At 42.1% G+C, this 19,657-nt stretch overlaps 9 protein-coding genes across 9 annotated transcripts; 5 read left to right on the top strand and 4 right to left on the bottom strand.

The window, feature by feature from the left end:
* Window positions 1-592: 592 nt before the first annotated feature.
* SS1G_05190 (hypothetical protein) lies at window positions 593-2,188 on the top strand (the record flags this gene model as incomplete). Its single annotated transcript, XM_001593712.1, has 3 exons — window positions 593-1,433; window positions 1,487-1,608; window positions 1,664-2,188. The coding sequence occupies 3 exons, from the start codon at window positions 593-595 to the stop codon at window positions 2,186-2,188; spliced, it is 1,488 nt and encodes a 495-aa protein (XP_001593762.1).
* Window positions 2,189-4,343: 2,155 nt separating this feature from the next.
* SS1G_05189 (predicted protein) lies at window positions 4,344-4,566 on the bottom strand (the record flags this gene model as incomplete). The annotated part of the gene is made up of 2 exons (XM_001593711.1): window positions 4,344-4,423; window positions 4,530-4,566. The coding sequence occupies 2 exons, from the start codon at window positions 4,564-4,566 to the stop codon at window positions 4,344-4,346; spliced, it is 117 nt and encodes a 38-aa protein (XP_001593761.1).
* Window positions 4,567-5,264: 698 nt separating this feature from the next.
* Window positions 5,265-6,102, top strand: SS1G_05188 (predicted protein; the record flags this gene model as incomplete). Its single annotated transcript, XM_001593710.1, has 4 exons — window positions 5,265-5,271; window positions 5,443-5,512; window positions 5,645-5,970; window positions 6,032-6,102. The coding sequence occupies 4 exons, from the start codon at window positions 5,265-5,267 to the stop codon at window positions 6,100-6,102; spliced, it is 474 nt and encodes a 157-aa protein (XP_001593760.1).
* A 3,985-nt stretch (window positions 6,103-10,087) lies between these two features.
* On the bottom strand, window positions 10,088-10,198 carry SS1G_05187 (predicted protein; the record flags this gene model as incomplete). Its single annotated transcript, XM_001593709.1, has 1 exon — window positions 10,088-10,198. One exon carries the CDS (start codon window positions 10,196-10,198, stop codon window positions 10,088-10,090), a length of 111 nt encoding a protein of 36 aa, XP_001593759.1.
* Window positions 10,199-10,467: 269 nt separating this feature from the next.
* SS1G_05186 (predicted protein) lies at window positions 10,468-11,473 on the top strand (the record flags this gene model as incomplete). The annotated part of the gene is made up of 2 exons (XM_001593708.1): window positions 10,468-10,943; window positions 11,149-11,473. The coding sequence occupies 2 exons, from the start codon at window positions 10,468-10,470 to the stop codon at window positions 11,471-11,473; spliced, it is 801 nt and encodes a 266-aa protein (XP_001593758.1).
* Window positions 11,474-13,117: 1,644 nt separating this feature from the next.
* On the bottom strand, window positions 13,118-13,634 carry SS1G_05185 (predicted protein; the record flags this gene model as incomplete). Its single annotated transcript, XM_001593707.1, has 2 exons — window positions 13,118-13,556; window positions 13,609-13,634. The coding sequence occupies 2 exons, from the start codon at window positions 13,632-13,634 to the stop codon at window positions 13,118-13,120; spliced, it is 465 nt and encodes a 154-aa protein (XP_001593757.1).
* A 1,468-nt stretch (window positions 13,635-15,102) lies between these two features.
* Window positions 15,103-15,267, top strand: SS1G_05184 (predicted protein; the record flags this gene model as incomplete). The annotated part of the gene is made up of 2 exons (XM_001593706.1): window positions 15,103-15,125; window positions 15,165-15,267. The coding sequence occupies 2 exons, from the start codon at window positions 15,103-15,105 to the stop codon at window positions 15,265-15,267; spliced, it is 126 nt and encodes a 41-aa protein (XP_001593756.1).
* A 411-nt stretch (window positions 15,268-15,678) lies between these two features.
* On the bottom strand, window positions 15,679-18,855 carry SS1G_05183 (hypothetical protein; the record flags this gene model as incomplete). The annotated part of the gene is made up of 1 exon (XM_001593705.1): window positions 15,679-18,855. The coding sequence occupies one exon, from the start codon at window positions 18,853-18,855 to the stop codon at window positions 15,679-15,681; it is 3,177 nt and encodes a 1,058-aa protein (XP_001593755.1).
* A 382-nt stretch (window positions 18,856-19,237) lies between these two features.
* On the top strand, window positions 19,238-19,575 carry SS1G_05182 (predicted protein; the record flags this gene model as incomplete). Its single annotated transcript, XM_001593704.1, has 2 exons — window positions 19,238-19,242; window positions 19,302-19,575. The coding sequence occupies 2 exons, from the start codon at window positions 19,238-19,240 to the stop codon at window positions 19,573-19,575; spliced, it is 279 nt and encodes a 92-aa protein (XP_001593754.1).
* Between the last annotated feature and the right edge of the window lie 82 nt (window positions 19,576-19,657).

Genomic DNA, 19,657 nt, shown 5'->3' with positions numbered 1-19,657 from the left:
AACGGTAGTTTTTTCTTGTAATTCACTGTTGCTGAGCTGAGGAGACTTGAGAAGTGCTGTATGTCGCTTTAGGTGTGCTACGACTAAACTCAGGCGCGTGCCATCCTCCTGCATCGATTCTCATTTGAATTAAAATTGATGAGGCCAATCTTTAGATTCATATCACACTTCATTGGCTTGGTAAAAAATGTTGTGCTCAAATACAACATGAGTGTTCCAAGTATATTTTGTTGATGTAAGCTTAAGATACTTGGAACGAGTAGAAGTTTGGTGATTTCGTAGCGCCACATGTGGCGGTGCACTCGGTGTGGTTATCAAAATTAGCAATTAACTCCATCACGTACAAAAGACGGGCCACATCATCAGGGGTCTAACTTAAGATAGAAATTAACACACATCAAGGAAGGAGTTCGCGATCGATTGGCCCATTATCAAAAGAATGCCAAATTCGTAAGATTGCGTGCGTGTAAGTTTAAGGTCTATATAACTTCGCGGCGTTGACTTCGATTCTTTAGTTGTGTAATGTGACACAGCTCTCACCACGAGATCCCACTTTTGTCCCCTACTACTTTCTATTGTTTGTGATTTCACTATGGCATTCTCGATTGCCTCATCATACAACAAGCTACGAATATTTGTTGATTCGACGACGAATGATGCCTTGCCCGCAGCCAATGCAATCTTACAAGCCACTGAGTCCCTTACCACAAACCTACCAGCGGTAGGGCTCGGGGAAGAAGCCACGGCGGCACATCTTCTGTCTGATATAACCCCTGGCTTTAATGGTCCTAAAACTTCATCTAACTATTATGGATTTGTCACTGGTGGTGTCTTTCCAATCGCAGAAGTTGCTGATAATATCGTCACTGCTTTTGATCAAAATGTTCAAGTGCATTTACCTGATCAAAGCATCAGCACAATTATCGAAGACAAAGCCTTGGGAATGCTTGCAGAGCTGTTGAATTTGGGTGAGGGCTGGGAAGGCAGAACTTTTACTACCGGAGCTACTGGTTCAAATGCCCTTGGATTGGCTTGTGGACGGGAAGCTGTGATTGGTCGGCGGCTCCAAATGAATGGAGAGAGTAGAGCAGTTGGAGAATTAGGGTTGCTTATGGCTTGTAATAAAGCTGGAATCACAGAGATTCAGATACTGACTTCTATGGCTCATAGCTCTACATATAAAGCAGCCAGTATTGTTGGTCTGGGACGGGCTTGTGTCAAGGATATTGGAGTCAGTCCATCCGAGCCATGGAAGATTGATCTAGGTATTTTGGAACACGAGTTGGCTAGGGAGAAAGATGGAGTGGTTAGTATCGTTTCATTGAGTGCTGGGGAGGTCAATACTGGAAGATTTGCAACGAATGGAAGGCACGAGATGGAAAAAGTTCGCGAACTTTGCGACCGGTATGGTGCCTGGCTACATGTTGATGGAGGTGAGTTAAGAAATGGTTGTTTTTGTTCGTGGCTGATACTTCTGCGTTACCAGCTTTCGGACTTTTTGCCCAAAGTCTTCCCGACACTGCTGAATTTGCCACTTTAAGGAGTGTATCGGCGGGTATTGAGTTAGCTGATTCAATCACTGGCGATTGTCATAAAATGCTCAATGTGGTATGCTATACAAGTCTCAGTGACTTTTTTACTCCGTTCTTACAAAACTGTGTAGCCTTATGATTGTGGTTTCTTCTTTAGTAGATCAGCAACAATTCTTTCATCCGTATTTCAAAACCCAAATGCAGCATACCTCTCATCTGGACCATCAACCATCCCACCACCTCTCAATATTGGCCTCGAGAACTCACGCCGATTCAGAGCTCTTCCAGTCTATGCCGTGTTATTGGCGTATGGACGTGAAGGTTTAAGTGAGATGTTTGCTCGTCAAGTCAGATTAGCAAGGGGCATTTGTATGTTCTTAGATGCACATGCGGCATACGAGCTCCTCGCAAAAGGCAAATTGCAGAATGAAAATGTGATTGAGAATACACACATCATTGTCATATTCCGAGCAAAAAATGACAGTATTAACAATGAACTGGTGAAAAGAATTAATGCCACCAGAATGATGTATCTATCGGGAACGAAATGGGAAGGGAAATCGGCGTGCAGAATTGCGGTTAGCACGTGGAAAGTCGATGTGGATCGGGATTTAAAACTCATTCAAAATATCTTAGAAGAAGTCCTCCGGGATTAGCATTAATATCTATTGATAAACCTTCCGTGTACTTGACCAGCTCGTTATGGTTTATAAAGCCAGTCAATGGAGCATCAATTCCACCGCTGTGGCGGTATATGAGACAATATCTGTGCATAGTATGCTCGGACGTTAGAGAAAGCTTCCTTCAAGAAACATCTTATACGCCAGGATGTTGCGCGAAATACTATGGGCTAGACTTGCAGACCATCTCTTAAAATGTAGCTAGATAAATAGACGTACAGGTCAAGCTATCCTCTTAGTACTGGAGATGGGTAGGATCAAAACCTTGTTTCTGCTCAAGTAAACGCACTAATTTATCTTGCTCCTCAGATAACTAGCTATATTTACAGATACCACATAAACAATAAGATAACCTTCCCTCCCGAGAAATAACACTACTAAGTTTCGAAGTTTCTTTTAAAATATAGATTCACCAAAAATATTTGAATTTTCTTAATTTCCATCACACCCATACTTTTCCAATTCTCATTCTTCAATGTCGGAAGATCACGTGGCGAGAGTAAAAATCCAGAACGAGCCGTATCGGTAATGTTTTGATCCAAAATAAAGTCTTGTCTACCTTTGCGGAGGAGTACACCATATCGGTGGATGACTTTCCCGCCCTGAAGACAGCAATTCTTTTGAGATCTAGTGAGTTTCTTTCGGGAAGAAGCAATATTTGCTTGGTATATCAAAGGACCCGGGAATGAATTCTGACCGGGGAAGCAAAGGCATATCGGGGATACAATTGAGTCCACTAATAACCATCAGATTGCCAGTTTGCCAAGTATCTTTGGAGCCAGAAACCATATCTAGGGCTTCATGTTCGATTCATCATCTTTACAAGAGTAATCAACTTACAGTCGCGAGCCTGATTCTTTCTACCTTGGATCACAATGGTCATGTGTCAACATAATTCTCCAGATAGCTGGTGGTATTAGCTTTAAGGATTCATAACAAACGTGCCCTTCCGGCGGACGATGCATAGGAAGATCGGGGAACTTTGCTTTACGGACCGCTCATTGCATCTAGAATGATGTTTATCCTCTCTCTGATGAATTTCTTTTGAAATAGCTTTTTGGCGGAAGGTGATATATGGAAGCAGTAAAGTCACTTGGAATGGATTTGTTGGAAATTTTGCCAGCGACATCAAGCATCAAGCTGTTGGTCGGTTGCTTCTATAATCTTCTCTGTTCAGAGTACCAATACAAGTCTTAGGACAACTTGCCAAAGCAGCAGTGAAGGAAAGCTCTTACAGGTGGATATCTTTCATCGCTGCGTCTATTTTCTGCTACTCTGTAGCTTTGCAATTTTGCGGTGCCATTGAGCAATGGGGTAAATTTGATGTTATTGATACGCTTATTGAGCTTGCAGTTCCCTCTTTGTGCCCGCTATCAGACGGTACCATGGAGAGAAAGCTGTCCTGCGAGTAATTTCCAGAAATCTGGCCATCGCAACGAGATGTGCTTTCTATTTCCTCTTAGTATTATCCCTTTCTTTCAGAATTTTGACATTTTTTGTTGACCCTGTTTTGCAGAATCGCTGGATGCTTCTGAATCCATTTGAATATTTGCCAATTTGTTTCCAGGCCATTCGTGAAGCAGATGCCATTGATTCTGGAAAGCCACCTTTGCCTTTGTCTTGGGTATCAGTAAGTCTTGAGGATTTATAGGGAGTATGCTTGCTAAAGAATAATTCTGGCTTTGGTACATATCACGACAGGCGGTAGGGTCTGCAAACCTAGGGTCGTAAACCTATTCTTAATTGTCGGCGGAGTACAGACAGCCATTTCGTGCGGTTTTTGGTGAACACGCGGTAACACTACTCCTCCAGCATCAGGATCGTGTATCAAGCCCTTGCTGAGATGGGATTCGGGCGTGGTATCAAGTTGTATGTTGTTGTAGTTCAAAGCATTATAAAAGCAGATGAGAGATCAGCTTCCGCATCGATGCTTTTGCGTGAGCGTTCTCTATCGTTCGAGTTCGATTGGAGCATATTGTCTGTCGCTGAGGTTCATGCTTTTGAAAGTATCAAGTATCAAATATATTCTAATTACCGATCAATTAAAAAGAAGTTTCTGGTAACCTCGTTCGTGAAGTTCTGTGGTTTTCAAAGGCCCGTGACATCCCGTGGGTAACGTGAATCTTTCATGTTAGGGGGCACACGCCGCTTTGCGGCCGCAATTACCGCCCATATTTTGCTTTTGCGGGTATTTACCACCAACCTCAGTCACTGAAGTTCAGGCTCCACGGCGCAAAACGCATCGCAGAATTTCAAATATTTCACGGCTTCTTGAACCAGAGTGAATCTATGATTCCATCTCGTTCGCATGGCTCACCTGGAGTAAATCTTCTTGTCCTCACTTCGATGGCCATAATGACACGCAGTCGAAACTTCCGGACTTTGGCTGCAGGCGTTGACGTTAAATGCAGGTCGAAGATACTGGCCTAAACTACAGTACTGTTGTATCAGATAGAAAATCGACGCGGAGTATTGATATGCACAAGTGTAATGTTGATCTTATGCCTCAATTTTATCCCCTATTAGAATATCTAGAACAACTCGTCCTTTGTTATTGTCTCTCCACCGATGCTTGTGACAAAGTTTTGGAATGTCTCACAAAGTTTTTATCGCACAATTCAGTACTAAAGAATATATGAGAATAATCTTTTATCAGCTCAAATATTCCATCTACTAGCTTTACTTGGTCCATAAGTCAGTGAACAGAAGTGATGCTATTCCTGACTGTCTGTTTCTGCGGGCATTCCGCGTGTGTATAAGAACTAAAGTTCGTCACTTGAGAAATAAATATTCAGTTCCTTCAGAGCGACCATTTCGTGGCATATCTTAACCTTTTTTGTTGTTCTTTTTTTACTTGAAATTCTCGCGAAGTGTATTTATTACCTTGCTTTTCATCATCCTTCTTAAAGTGTCGCTAACATGAAAATAAATCGTCAACTTGTGCATCCACAGGACATCGAAGTTGGATGTATACTGTCTCTTCCAGAAGAAAGCTATAGGGGAGATTTGAAATGTATGTGGTTGGATGTTAGCGGCTATCTATGTCATAAATATGGAAAGTGTGTTTTAACGTTTGAGGGGTACGGTCATCCTGTAGTGATTATTGGGAAGCATTATGGGCTCGATAAAAATAATCCAGACGGACTTATGCTATCATTTGTTCAGATAAGACACCTGGAGAGTATTACTATTACCTGGTTCTCAACATCTGCTGATATGACATCGATTAGATGACCCATTTACTTCTCCACAGTTAGAGACCTCAGGAGATACGGTTCATTCCCCGTATGGACATTACGGGTACACCCAAGCCACTGGGTGCTTAACTTTCCCCCCAAAATTTTGTTCACGTTACTGATTCCGGGGCCTTGAGTATCTCCCAGGCGGTCCAGGCAATTTTCGAATCCCTCGTATTTTTTATACTGAGCATAGAGACCTTGAGACCATAACCGAGGGTCTTGAGGCGAAAGCTTACGATTTACGTTTGGACGAGGGATCCTATCTGAGGCTTATGCAACGATTGAATCTTGAGCCGAAACCCTATGTTCCTGATGATTACTGGGAAGATCCGGAACCTGCACTCTCAAGCCACGGCTCAACCGATCAGGAGCAAACAACTTCTAACCACGATCTTAATAGAGCCCCTAGAGGTCAATTATCCAAGCAACCGCGGGGCCATCATATCGCGGCTATTACAAACCTGAGATACCCCACACAATTTGACCCAGTCGTTCCCACCCTCGATCCTGCCCCTACTGGTAAGAATTCCTTTTCTTTCCAGTCCTTCAGCATACTTATACTAACTTGAATACCTGATAGGCCGGCATCGGGATAGAAGTAACCTATCATTGACTCCGAGCCTACGAGGCAAGGATCACGATCAACTATGAAGCGACAGGTTTAAAGTTGATCTCTGACTTTTGGTAGTGAACATGAAGACTCCCTAGACGAATCTTGGAATGAAATTGCGATGAGATAGACTGGATAAGCGCATACTAGGATTGTATGTTGCCATGATATTGGCGGGAAGTTCGGCTATCGTTACTCTAGATCGCGTTGTTTCCTGGTTTTTCTGTTTTGGTTGAACATCTTCGGTTCTTATTGCCTTCATAGTCTTATTGAGTTTAAGTCTGTCGTTTCAAAATTCTCTTTTTGCGTGACTTTTAAGAATTTTACTACTTCAAAATGACACTATAGTCATAATCAGCCTCGTAAGACAGATTTGAGGCTCAACATTAGGAAGCAAAAATGACGTTTTGGCGAGCACGTGCGAACTATTATAGTCCTGCAAGGCAAACCTCGTTCATCTTACATTCTTTACTCTTTTCCCAACCAACCGCGAATCTCAATGAATGGCTATTACGACCCTAATCCATATTCAGGATGACTTACGGCCTAAAGCCATACCGAAGTTGCAAATGATTATATGCTTGATAGGGTGGTGTGTTGCACAGTATTGTTTTAGAGCCTCAGAATCATCCAGACTAGCCTCTTTTTCTCTGCTTTCCGATTCCTTTTCTCCTCTTTACTGTACTTCTTTCAATGCTTCGTTTTCATTATTGAAGATAAGAGTATTCATATTTTCTCCTCTTAGATCTTCATTAGTGTCAAAAGGAATTTGGATTTGAAATATTATATGATTATTTGATATTATTTTAAATTGTTACAGTATAAAAAGACACCAAATATTTATATGATATTTTTGGTAATATGTAAATTGAAGAACTCGGTAGGAGAATTTTACGCGCAAGCTCCAAAACAATACGTATGGAGGGATGAATGAACGGATAGATGCAGAGCAGGCTTTCAGCATGCAACACAACCTTCTCTCAAACTATCTGGTCATTGATATGAATCAAAGTTTTAAATGTTAACTGAGTGTGCTTGATGTTTTCTTTATGTTGTACGACGTGCTTTTGAGAGATTATGTCGAGGAAAGGACACAGCCTTGCATTTTTTGGGGGCTGTGTTTGTTGAACAGCCATCGACACGATTACGACACATCTGGACTATTGTGACGTTCTCTCACTGATTGTAAAGACGTTCTCTGGACATTGCTCTCAAAATTATCCATTGGTCGTACAGGTAAAGTGGCCGACATCTTCTGTGCCTAGTCGTAGGGGTATTCTCAATTACCCATAAAGCCCATGGTTTGAGTTAAAATTATCAGCCAATAACTGCTAACCTCCCGACCCCGCACCTTTACCACAGCTCGTAATGAATGATGGCATGAAGCTATTCACATATATCACATCAACGAAAAGGTCGAAATATATTTCGACGTTGATTTGACACAAAATAAGACTAATTGGAAACTACCGCTTTTAAATCACGAGAAGATTTAAAGATTGAGGTTAAAATTGGACCAAAGCACCTTCCAAAAGCAGATGTGAAGCAGTCGGCGGCAGAATGTGGGGGATGAAAATGAAGTATTTTGTAAAAATCCTTTCAATTAATTGAAATCAAATCACAATCCCCGCGTACAATTGATATTTCCTATCTATTAAATTTCTCCACAAGAATTTATTCAGAGCACGGCTGTTTATTCCTTCATGAAAGCCATCATGCGCCTATTTCTTGGGACAAAGTCCTGCAGCAGAACCATAGTCCTGTATGATGCAACCATTCTTTGCCAATTAATCCTTCTCTATGATCTTCAAGGAGAATCCTCCTGTCCAAATTACTAAATGCGGGCGTTACTTTGGTACGTACTCCGAACGGACCCCAAACTCTCCTACATCAAACCCTAGAAATCTACTTTCAGCCCCCATAATCAGCGCCAAAGAGCTGAATAGATTTCATAATACGGAACAAAATTACGGATTGGCAATCTTTGGGGTCCAGAGGATTCGCGATAGTTTCAGAAAGATGGGGGCTGGTTATGAAGCTTGAGAGTATATCTGTTAGAACCTGCTCTAGACTATGAATGTGAAAACTTTTGGTACTTTTCGATTTCTTGTTATTATTCGAAATTTTAAGCGCACGCGAGCTGTATCTTGACCAGAGCCTTACGGACCTTCCTCCAATGCAGATGAACATCCGACAATGGAAAGCCCTTTCTATTCCTTTCTTGAGGACAACCCTTGCAAGATGGATATGGCCAAAGACTGTTGAGCTCTTCGCATCATCTGCTCTTCTTCTTCTTTACACAAGCTCAATACTGCTTGATGACGAACCTCAGCCCATTTATCCGACACCGAGTATCAATCATGATGTACAGCAGTATTACTTCCATACTTTTGTTGCCTAATATGCTCTGAGCTCCCAGTCATCCACTCAATTCAGATGAGGCGAGGAAAGGCAAACAATAATTGCGGGTAAGATCAATTGCCATTTCATCAAGGACAATAACTAAGTACCTTCCAGCACTTTACTCCCTCTCTATTGGACTCGGTTCCTCGAATAACAAGTCCTTCAAACGAGTGTCACCATCACCAGAGATTACAAATCAGCGTTCATGTCGAAAGACTATGCAAGTAGCCACGAACTATTGAATCCACGCATCTGTTTCTTGTCCTGTGAAGCTACTGCAAGCTCTAGTATGGACCGCATCTTATTCCCTCCAGTTCAACAAATGGTTATCTTTCCTTTGCCAATCATGCTGTCCTTGGTACATAAAATGATAATGCGCATAGGGATGGCATTGCATAACAGTACATGGTTGTTGGAATATAAACGGCTCAAGTAATCTTGCCAGATGAGATTTCATTGAGCTTTACTCTTGCTTAAAATCATCGGAAGTTTTCTATCTTAGCTTGAATGATAGAAAATTTGTTCTCCCCTTCACTACGAGGTTGAAGATCTCTCATCTCACACAAAAAAAAGATACTGTCTCCTCTATCCAATCCTGAACATTGATACCGATTCTTCCATGATACCGAGAACATTTGCAAGTTTCCGCTTCTCATTTTCAAATAATATCATGGCTTTCCTTGACCTAGTCACAAACTTGTTCCTAACAGTAGTCTAGAGTCTCCAGACTAATTGAAAATATTCTTAGTCTCTTACCTCATACCTAAAGAACAATAAAGTCTTCGCTACCGAGCAAGGCTTTTGACATTGGGACTGAAAAGCTCATGCACCTTCACGTCTTTCATCGCCGCTTTTGCCTTCATTGGGTCAAGATAGAAAGTATCGAAAAGTCTGATCATTCGTTACTGTGCTGTCAATTTTCCAAACAAAAAACTAAAATAAATAGAAAGAAGAAATCTACTATTTTTGGAATACTTTATAAACCATTCAGTTTCTCTCGAAGACGCAATAGCAGTGAGGTAGAATCTTTTGAATCACCGCATCCTTTTAAAGATTCTCTCAAAAGTGCTAGGGCAATGGACTACATCGAGAATTTTCGAGATTCCATCAAGAATGGCAGTGAGATAGAACACTTCCATTCACACAATTTTTTTCGGGATTCAATCAAAAATGGCAGTACGAAAGAATCTGTCGGATCACAGCAACTTCTATCGCCATCTAAAGATGGGAACACACCTACCAGTTTTACCAGCTTTCCGGAGAAAACAGGAGATCTTTTTTTGCCGGAGCTTCCAGTGAATTCTAATTTTCAAGAGCTTCCGGGTAGCAATGCTGGTCTTTTCATCCCATCTCCTGACCTTGGGTTCCTCAATGGTTTGGATTTATCATCGCCTAGTCTAGGAGCCACACTTTCTCCGTACTCGCCATTCAAACGGGGTTTCACCCTTCTCGAAATATCAGAAAGTGTAGTAGAAGCTGACTCAACTTCAATCAAAGAGCTTCCATCCTCTTACGGCGGAGGTATCGGCTCTAGAATGTCACAGTATCTGGGGCCGCAAGAGGCAACCTCTGATAATGATCATCACTCATCTAAGTTCTCCAACTTGGACACCGATATAGACTCTAGACTCGTTGACACAAGACCCGATGGACAGCATGAGATGGAACCGTTGTTTCCTTTTCCTTTCTCACCCAAACCTTCCTATAGTCCACCTCCCAATTTACGTCAGGCATTGTGTCCTGCAATCAATACGGATATGCAACAATTCATAGATCATTCCAATTCCATTAAACATCAAGAGCTTCTATTCACAAGTACCCCTCAGCTTTCATCGCCAAATACTTCCACCACACATAACAGTGGTGATTCCTTTCCAACCGACTCAGGTTACGATTCTGCAGATCCTGACCCCTGTCATACTTCTACGACCGGCCCGGGAAGCTTTTATGTAGATGATGAAGAGTCAGAATTCGACAAATTCCTCTCCAGAGCTAGGAACTTAATGGGCGTTTCGGAATCTCACTATGCCAAGTCCTTAGGCGAAAGTTACTATCCACAGCCAACGCCAATAGATGATCCAACGCAGAAGGATCTTTTAGGTGCTTCGACTGCTTATAATGCAACTTTTTGCTCGTATCAAACCCATGGCACACAATGTTTTCTTGAGCATGGAGGGAATGGCTTTGAGCCCAATCAAGCTCGTCTTGATGGCAGCTACGCGGACGCACGTATGGCTCAATATATGAGAGATTTAAATATTGATCCTCTGTGCAACAGTTTTTATAGAGGAGATGAATCCGAAATTTTGCGATCAGCATTATTGGAAGGAAACAAACACTTGGACACTGTTATACCCAAAGCCGACACACTTGCGAAAGGCGGCGATATTACTTTGACTTCGGTTCAGGACACTGAGATTGAATACGGTTTTGAAATTTCCTCTGCATTTGCGCCTCCTTGGTCCGCGGAAGACATACGGTGAGCATTTCATCGCTTTTTTTGAGAACCCAAATGCTGACTCGTTTTATAGCGGGTTCAATTGGAATTTTGATTTTAGGTCTTTACCTGATACTCAATTGGAAATAGAAGAAGCCGCAAAAACACCTATCTACGATACTCCGTCCCCAAAATCCGAAAGCAAATCATTGAAATGTGACCAAGAAGGTTGTACTTATGAGCCTAGGGGACAACATCAATGGAGAAAGGGCAACTTAGTACGACATAAAAAAGAAACGCATAATATGAAATCCGAGGATCGATTTATGTGCGATATAAAGGACTGCAAAGAAACATTCACAAGAATATCAAATCTTAATGTGCACCAAGGAAACAAACATGGCTTCCCAGTCTCTAGGAAAACACGGAATAGAAGAAGTTCAGTGCCGGGAATTATCAACAAGCCGAAGGCTGGTAGGAGAACTACAAAAGCTCCAAAAACCGTCGCCTTGGCAGATATCCCTGAACGCAGTCGATCACAATCAGTCCCTGGGCTCTTTGGACTATTTTGAAGCTTGGAAATTAAGGGTGTTTATTACTGGGTCATTTTAACTGCCCACTTTCCTTGATGGGAATTGTTCGATGTTTCTTTCGACTTATCATGAAAGATTCTACGGTATTAAAGTTGCAGGAGAGCTGGTTCTCCTATTGTGCTAGCCAACGACTCACCATTCGGAGACAGGTCCATGTATCTAATGAGAATTTATTCTTATATTGGCCGAATCAGTCATGGGCTGAATATTCCTTTCATTCTTATTTAAGGGCTGTTGAGCAGTAAGAACGTCTTTCTCTTCTACTTTATCATTCAATAGCATTGATTGTTCCCTTCCTCTTTATCATCTAATAGGCCCGGTTTCAATCGATGAATAGTTTATCAAATGAATTACTTTTCCGAATGATTCAGGAATGTCTTGATCATTGTGACATTGTCCAGTATTTGAAGTTACGCCTCGCTCGAATAATGCATCTCAAGTGATTGAAAGCTCTTACTAATAAACTCTTTTCATTCTCAACCTCCATGAATAATTTTAGCCTCATGTTTGGAGTCAAATATAAGGCAAAGGTCATTCATATGCTATGTGTGCATCATTGCAAAACCTAAAATATATTGCATCGTCCCTCCTAGTCTAGCGAGTAGAACCAAGTGATATCTGTGGCTAGGACTAAATCCATCTTTGAGCTTAGATTACTATCTCATCCGGACTTCTTTTATCAGGAATATAACTAGGAACTGGTGACAATGAGCGGGTCGAAGCTTCTTTGCTCGTTGCAATAAGAGGATGGAAATTCCGGACACAGTTCTATCCACATCCACATCGAAAGACAATTTGAACACTTTGATTTTAAACATCACGGTGTAATATGGAAGGAATAGTTTAAATATGAGAGGTGGAATTAGAAAAGTCAGGATTGTGTGTCAAATGGCTATGCGCAACATCGCAAGGCTCGAAAGTGGACGACGCTAAGATCCGGTTGTGCAGTGATTTGACCTCGTTCAAATCACGAAGTTCGCATCACCTATTCCCAAAAAATTATAGGACCAGATACCCACATCTAGTGTTGCTTTAAAAAAAGTTCAACCTTGTACGAGAAAAGTCCTGTGTATTCAAATCCTGTATATTCCTGTCCGTACTCGTTTGTCCTGCATGATCTATGTTTAGCTTGAAGATGCTCCTAGCCTAACTGCGCTGCGCACATCCACTGTACGGGAAATCCTCCCGGATGGCCTAAGCATTGTATGAAGTAAAAAATTATCTAAGAGTCTACTCATCTTCTCCTCGGCTGACTGTAATTGCAGCCATCAAACCACATGTTGAAATTATCCCTACATTAAAACGACATATTTATGCCCTAACAGCGAGAATTGGGGGCTTGTATACCACGATGGATTCAGGACTTTGGGGGCAGTTATTCTTGAACATGCATCAATTAAGCTATATTGTCCACCATTTCCCCTGGCAGCATATTAAGAGGAAAAATATGTCAAAAAAAATTGTACTCTCCTTTCTTCAATTCAGCGACCTGGAATACCAAAATTAATCTCCCATAAATCAAATCATAAATCATTATTCCAATCATGTCATCCCAAACGATCTTCGCAATGCAACCAACACACCAAAAAAAAACCCCAGACAAAACCCGTAACTCATACCAAACTATCTCCTTCCAGCTGCATCCCATCTTCTCTCCCATTCCGCAAGCCCAACATCACGTCTCGTCTCTAAATTTTGAGGTACTCTCTCAAAATTCTGGTCATCTCTCAAATACACATTCACATTATTTCTCCCAGGTGCGGGCAAACTTCGAAGTGATTGCTGTGTAAGAGGTTGTTGCTGCTGGTATTGCGGAGCCCATGTAGTTGCTGTGTTTTGATAGGTGGCTTGCTGATGTTGACTATTGCTGTAGGGGGAATTTTGGTAGGTGACATATTGGCTTCCGGGCTGTGTGGAATGAGATTGCGTGTATGGGTTTTGCTGGTATGTTTGTCCTTGCGGTTGATAGGTGGAGTTTTGATGATGAGATTGTTGGTGGTAGCCTTGTGATTGCTGGTATTGATTGTATTGAGGTTGTTGACCAGTGCTATAGTGGTTGGGCCTAGGATGTTTGGTAAGTTATGAGCATTTATGTATGAGGACCTTTTGCTTACTGGTATGCAGAATTATTCCTCGACATTTTGGATTTGATATCGCGGAAATTGATTGTTATTAATTCAAAAGTGAGCTCTTTATCCTCAATCTTTCGAGTTGGTTGCAAGGGAATGGATTGTTTGTTGAATGGGAGTAAGAATATATTGCTGGCACTGACTTAGTCTTTATACCTCTCTCGTTACTTTACTTCCAAGCCAATTCTTCCTTTAATAACATGCTGTACACTTTTTCGTCAGTTAAGGTCTACAAGCGGAACAACATTCCAGGAATTTCGCCTTGCCATTATGCCATGGTGATTCCTGTGCGATGTCATGAGCGCTATCTAGTTGGCTCGCTTATTTCAGGAGGCCGGCAATAATGCGCTTCACCACCTCTAATTTCAATCTCATCCAAAAATGTTTCCATAGCAAGTGTTGCCTCATATCTCTCACAGAATTTCACGCACAAAGTGCAGGTTTGATAAAAGTCCTTTCTTCACACAAAGCCAATATCATTTGCCAAGGCCGAAATTTCAAAATAAGGACTTTGGCCACCGCATCCGAATGGTATTGATTGGCATCTACCTATACCCTATTTCCTTCAAGAACAGTCCTTTAATTACTTCTAACAGGACTAGAAGGATTTGATCCAATCTTCTGGCCATCGTTTCGTTCATGCAAAGGACTTACACTATGCTAAGCTAATGCGAACCTGTGGCAGGAACTATGCCAAGAGACCCACTGGATCATGTGCAAGCTAGTGCCAGGACCAGATAGTGAGACGGAATTGCATTGATGAGAATGAAGCAGACCAGGAATAATATATGGAATATTCGGGAATCGGAAAAGAAACGTAGCGGCGATGGTGATAGAAAAGACTCCTATTCGGTAATCGGTCAATCCCAGTGTGTTCAACAATCTGCAGGATGTTGAAAGAATGCACATTAGTTAAACCATTTTAAATATAAACCAGAATAGCTAACAGTCACCTATCAGAATTTCGGGATAAATGATATCCTATTTTCTTCGGAGAACAATACATGTTCAATTCCGAGATCCGCGGTTTGGCTGGTACTAGACCTTAAAAGCATTATCCAAATGTTATTTGATATTTATTATTAAATAAAACTGATATCAAGCCAAATATTCCCTTCCTCCAAACTCAAATTTGCCTCAATAGCCATAAAGTCCTTTCTCGCGATGGGTTATAGAGTGGAGTATTAAATTCTATATCACTGGTATTATTGGCTTTCCATATCAAATATCATGTATCACTAGAAATATACGAAGATATTAAAATTCGATAAACTATTATCCCGAAGAGGCAATACCATAGAGTGAATATATAGAATCCCAGTACATATCAACCTAAAAGCACAAAGACAATTAATCAAACAAATACATATAAAACACGCTACACAAATAGAATTTATATGAAAATCAAACTCTACCTAAAACTTACAAAATACATTAATTCCCAAGGTCTGTCACATCTTATACATATATCGAAAAATTATGTCCAGCGAAAGTATAGCCATGTAGGTTCCTGCACATAATGTAAGAATTTAACTTATCAGAGAAAAACTGAAAAAGGATGGAAGAGATTTCACCCACCGGGTTACGAGTAGGATAATCATGAAGCCAGCATGCGTAATAGTCCACACTGGATACGTAAAGTAGAAGTGAAACTAAAAGCTCTGAATAATCAAGTCCAATTCAGTGATGTAAAACCCATTCAATAAATATTCTAAACAATTTCCAGAATTAAAACCCTCTCATTATATATCAATCAGACTATGGTTCTGATTATCCGAGACCCCGTATGGAACATCTAGCTAGTGTATAGGACTCTATCTTTATTTTTTTTTTCTCAAATATTATGTACCTGCAACGAGTATCCGCAATATCATCTCCAAGGCCAAACCCTATGCCTCAACAAAGCAGTTGATATCCCACAAGTCTTTGTCAACTAAAACTCCAGGCTCGCAAAATAAGGTATAGTAATACAGATCTGTACCACGAATTATATGCAACTGTATCATCTTGTTCTAGTATAATAAACGCTTTGTGTCTCTAGAAACCCTTGATGCCTCAATAAGGAGGCATACCGGCATCCCCCTTTTGGTCCTCACCAATTTCAATACCACTAAGCAAGCCCTGAAGATCAACCACATTTCCATTCTCCTCGTCCCATGGCATACTTTGATATCCACCTGCTCTACTCTTTGTACTTCTTTTCGTACCTCGACCGGTTTGATCTGCTTCTGGAGAATGATTTTGCGCTTGATCGTGAATGGAGACATTTTCACCCACAAGCGAAGATGGAAGTGGCGGAACAGGGGGTACCGTGGAACCATCCTGTGCTATATCTGTGGGGTTGGCAGAAAAAGGTCGCTCCATATAACTTGGAGCTCTGTCTCGTGACTTCGATCTCGATCGGCCCATAGAACCTGATCGTTCTACACCGGAGGCGTTCTGCTGATTGTATGTGTTGATAGATATATCTGAAGCTGAGAAGTCATAACTAACCATGCTCTCACTACTCGCATCACTCTGCGGTGCGCCTGCCCTAGTACCTGGTGCAGTTGTTGTCTGACCAGAGAGAACTCGTTTCAATTGATCAACCCTCATTACCGATCCACGGCTTGATTCACTAGCAGGAGCATTTGAATGCCCGCTACCTTTTCGTACTTTCTGCATTGCACCGATGCCACCGGTTGTTCCGTAAGAAGAATTTGGTCCACTTTTGTAGTTCTGACCGCCGATAGGCGATGCCGTTCCGCTGTTGCTACCGTTACTCATCCCATTAATGGTAAGGTAATTGCGATGGCCCGTGGTCATCGTGCCTGCGCGTGATCCACTGATTGAGACAGTCTTGCTAATTTCCTGCGCAACGGCAATCACTGACTCCTTGTTCCATTCTGCCATCATCTCTTCCTTAATTCTTTCCGGTATGATGGTATCTCGCGTCGAGGAAGGGATATCTACACTTAGTATTGGATGGGTATAACTTCGACCGGGAGAAGTTGGAGGGCTACTTGGAGGTGAGTTTAAAGATGCTGCATACGACAACGAGATGAGTTTGACCATTTGGAAGCGATCATCGAATGTTGATAAGGCATCTGCTCCAGCATAGTTGGAAGCTTGTCTTTGTTGGGGTGTGGTACTACCTGGAGTACCAATATCATGAAGTTGAATGGGAGGGAATCGAATGCGATCAGGCCAGAACATCGCTATTTGGCGTTGACGAATCTCGTCTTGAATCGTTTTACCGACAGGTGACATCTCGATTTCGAATTTTTCGCACAAAGTCCAGAAATACCCGTGACATAAACTTCCAACACGGACTTTATGAACTGGCAGCTCAAATGACTGTATGTCCTCTTGTAATCGGAACATCATTGGCAACCCACTTCTGACTGCGTTTACTCCCAAACTCTTGACAAGATTTGTAAGAAGAAGATGTAGTAGAACCATGTCGTTCTCGTTATCTACATATTGCAAAATATTTTCGTAAATGGCAAGATGTAGAAGCTGTAGAAATGTTGTCCGTGATGGTCTATAAGGTTTCTCTGGTTTTGACGCATTTGACACTGCCCTCTTCGTGAGATCCGTAGATGATTCGTCACGTGCACCCTTCGTCATCCCCTTTGGCTTCTCATCGAAAACTTGTTGATCAGCCCTGGTAACTTCTCTATCAAGCCATGTCAATAGAGCATCAGCGTATGCTTTTCTTACGCGCCCGTCCACGTCACGCAATAACCATTGTGTGCCTTCCCAAGTCTTGACTGGAACTTTGTTTCTTCCCAGATTCCCCGCAGTCATCGTTTTGTGGCTTGCCACAAGCAAGATTGACTTTATGGATTGAAGCGCAGTGATCTTGGCGGTATCAAACGAGAAAAATCCGTCCGTATTTGGGTCCTCGGTCATATTAGTGCCAGATAGGAGAGCCTCTGTTGCAGACTTTGGGTCCTCGATAGCTGCAGCAGTGCTTGGAACAGGTGATAATGGCGAAGGCTTCAAGCGTGACAGGATCGCCGAAACCATGTCCGATATTTGATCAGCATAGTAAACGTGAGTGGCCAAATCTCCTAGGCAATGTTGCAGCCTAGCCAAAAGATCTTTTCTAGTGTCTGTTGGAACTGAGGCACTTTCAGACGCAACTGGGGCATTCAAATTGCCAACATTGTTCTTTTCATCCGCTCCATTATCTGGCTGAAGATGAGGTCCACCAACGTTTCCAAGTTGAAGAATTATCAATATGTGCTGTATCAATCCTAGCAAGACATCCATTACGCTTAATCCTATCAAATTGATATCGGACTTTAGTAAGGAATCTACCATTGTTGCTAGGACAAGCTGCTGCATGAGAGTAGCCTCAACTTGGTCAGCTCGTACCAAACTATCCATGGCCGTCACCAAAATGACATATCGATCTTGGACAGGGGTCCACCTGGCAATCATTTCGAAGATACGAGGTGCCCATCCCTTGCAATTCTCGTTTGGACCAGGCTCAATAACAGATTCTCGTTGAGAAACTCGATCCGCAATAAACTTCAACACTGCAGTTGCGGCTCCATGAATTTGAGCTCGGTTATTGACGACAAATATCTGTTTCAAACATTGAGTAGCTAAAACACCAATGTTCTCCTCTGCCAATTTATCCGCATCCGCAGTGGTTCCGGATAAAGCGGTAGCATTCTCCCCTGCAGTGTCAGCCGTTCCTGCCGTTGCGTTGCTTGCCCTTCTCTTCGACAACGGCTTTTCCGTCCCCATATGCTCTTCCATTTCAGCTCGTTGTTGTAGTACGTCAATGAAGTCCGCATTATCTGTCCAAATATTCTCCAGCAGTATCGGTACAATCACGTCCAACTGTCTTCCTGCCACTGTAGCTAAAGCTTCAGAAGATGCCACGCTCTTGACTGCTTGTAACCCAAGGCTCCTCCATTTTTTGGCGATTGGTGCACTTTGGGCGTTACTACTTGTTTGTACCCTCGTAGAAGCGAATGACGCGTATATTTGCACAATCTCCTCGTATTGATGTAGGTATTCTTGGTCCGCGGACAGACTTGCCATATCATGATTTTCGCAAAAGACCTGGAAAGTAGGTATTGAGGACTCCACCATGGTAACATCTCGCGCACGAAGTATGATATTGAAAATCTTCAGAACGTAAGGCGCATAAAGAGGTAAGTCTCGGGGGGCTTTTTCGATCAAAGCTGAGAGTATTTGGAGGGTAACTTGGACATCTCTGTCTCCAATCAGCATGTTTAACAGCATTACGTTTAACTCGTCAACGAACCCTATTTTAGCTCTCCAAACATCACTTGCAGTCTTCTTCTCCAGGAACTCCCCAACCTTCTGCACCTTACTCCTTCGCGTCGTTGCATAGAACAAAAGATAGCTCAGTTCACTCGAATTCGGCTTCACATCAACTGCCCCTTTTGCCGTTTTGGGGTAGCATTTCAGTATGAGAACCTGATGCTTGGGACGGCATTTCTGCCGTATGGCATGCATTGAATTCACGGCGCGAAGAAGTCAAATTAGAATCTCGGAGATCTGTTCAAGTTCGCACAATCGTAGTGATTTGATAAGTGGTTAATTGAGTCTTTCGTCCAAATGAAGTGTGTCCAGAAACCAGGTCCCAAAGATGGGGTACGGCCAACTGTTATCACAAACACGTCGTCAGCTGAAAAAGATTAATATTGAAATAGTTTGGGCCTTGCTGACCGGAAACTTCCAGATGTTGTGAGTTGCGAGTTTGAAATTGCCAGGCATCAAATTAGGTTAAACAAGATTCCGGAAAACGGAGTGCGAAACCTCCGAGATGATGTAAACAAGGCTGAAACGAATAGCTGGGCTAGCGAGGCTATGATGTGGCTACGAGTGGTAGAGAATGAAAGACTATTGAAGAAAAGGTTTGCTCTGAAAGTCAAAAAGACTTGGATTGGTGAGGATATAAAAGCATCTGTCGTGTTGTTTTGCTAAACTTACCAAGGATGCGCGACACTTTGTTGTCAAAGAATCGGTCAGCTAGATGATCCACAGTCACATGTCAATCAATGCATTG

This window comes from Sclerotinia sclerotiorum, genomic scaffold, assembly GCF_000146945.2.
Source record: "Sclerotinia sclerotiorum 1980 UF-70 scaffold_6 genomic scaffold, whole genome shotgun sequence".
NCBI classification, from domain to species: Eukaryota; Fungi; Ascomycota; class Leotiomycetes; order Helotiales; family Sclerotiniaceae; genus Sclerotinia; species Sclerotinia sclerotiorum.
This window is presented reverse-complemented; position numbering and strand designations above follow the sequence as displayed.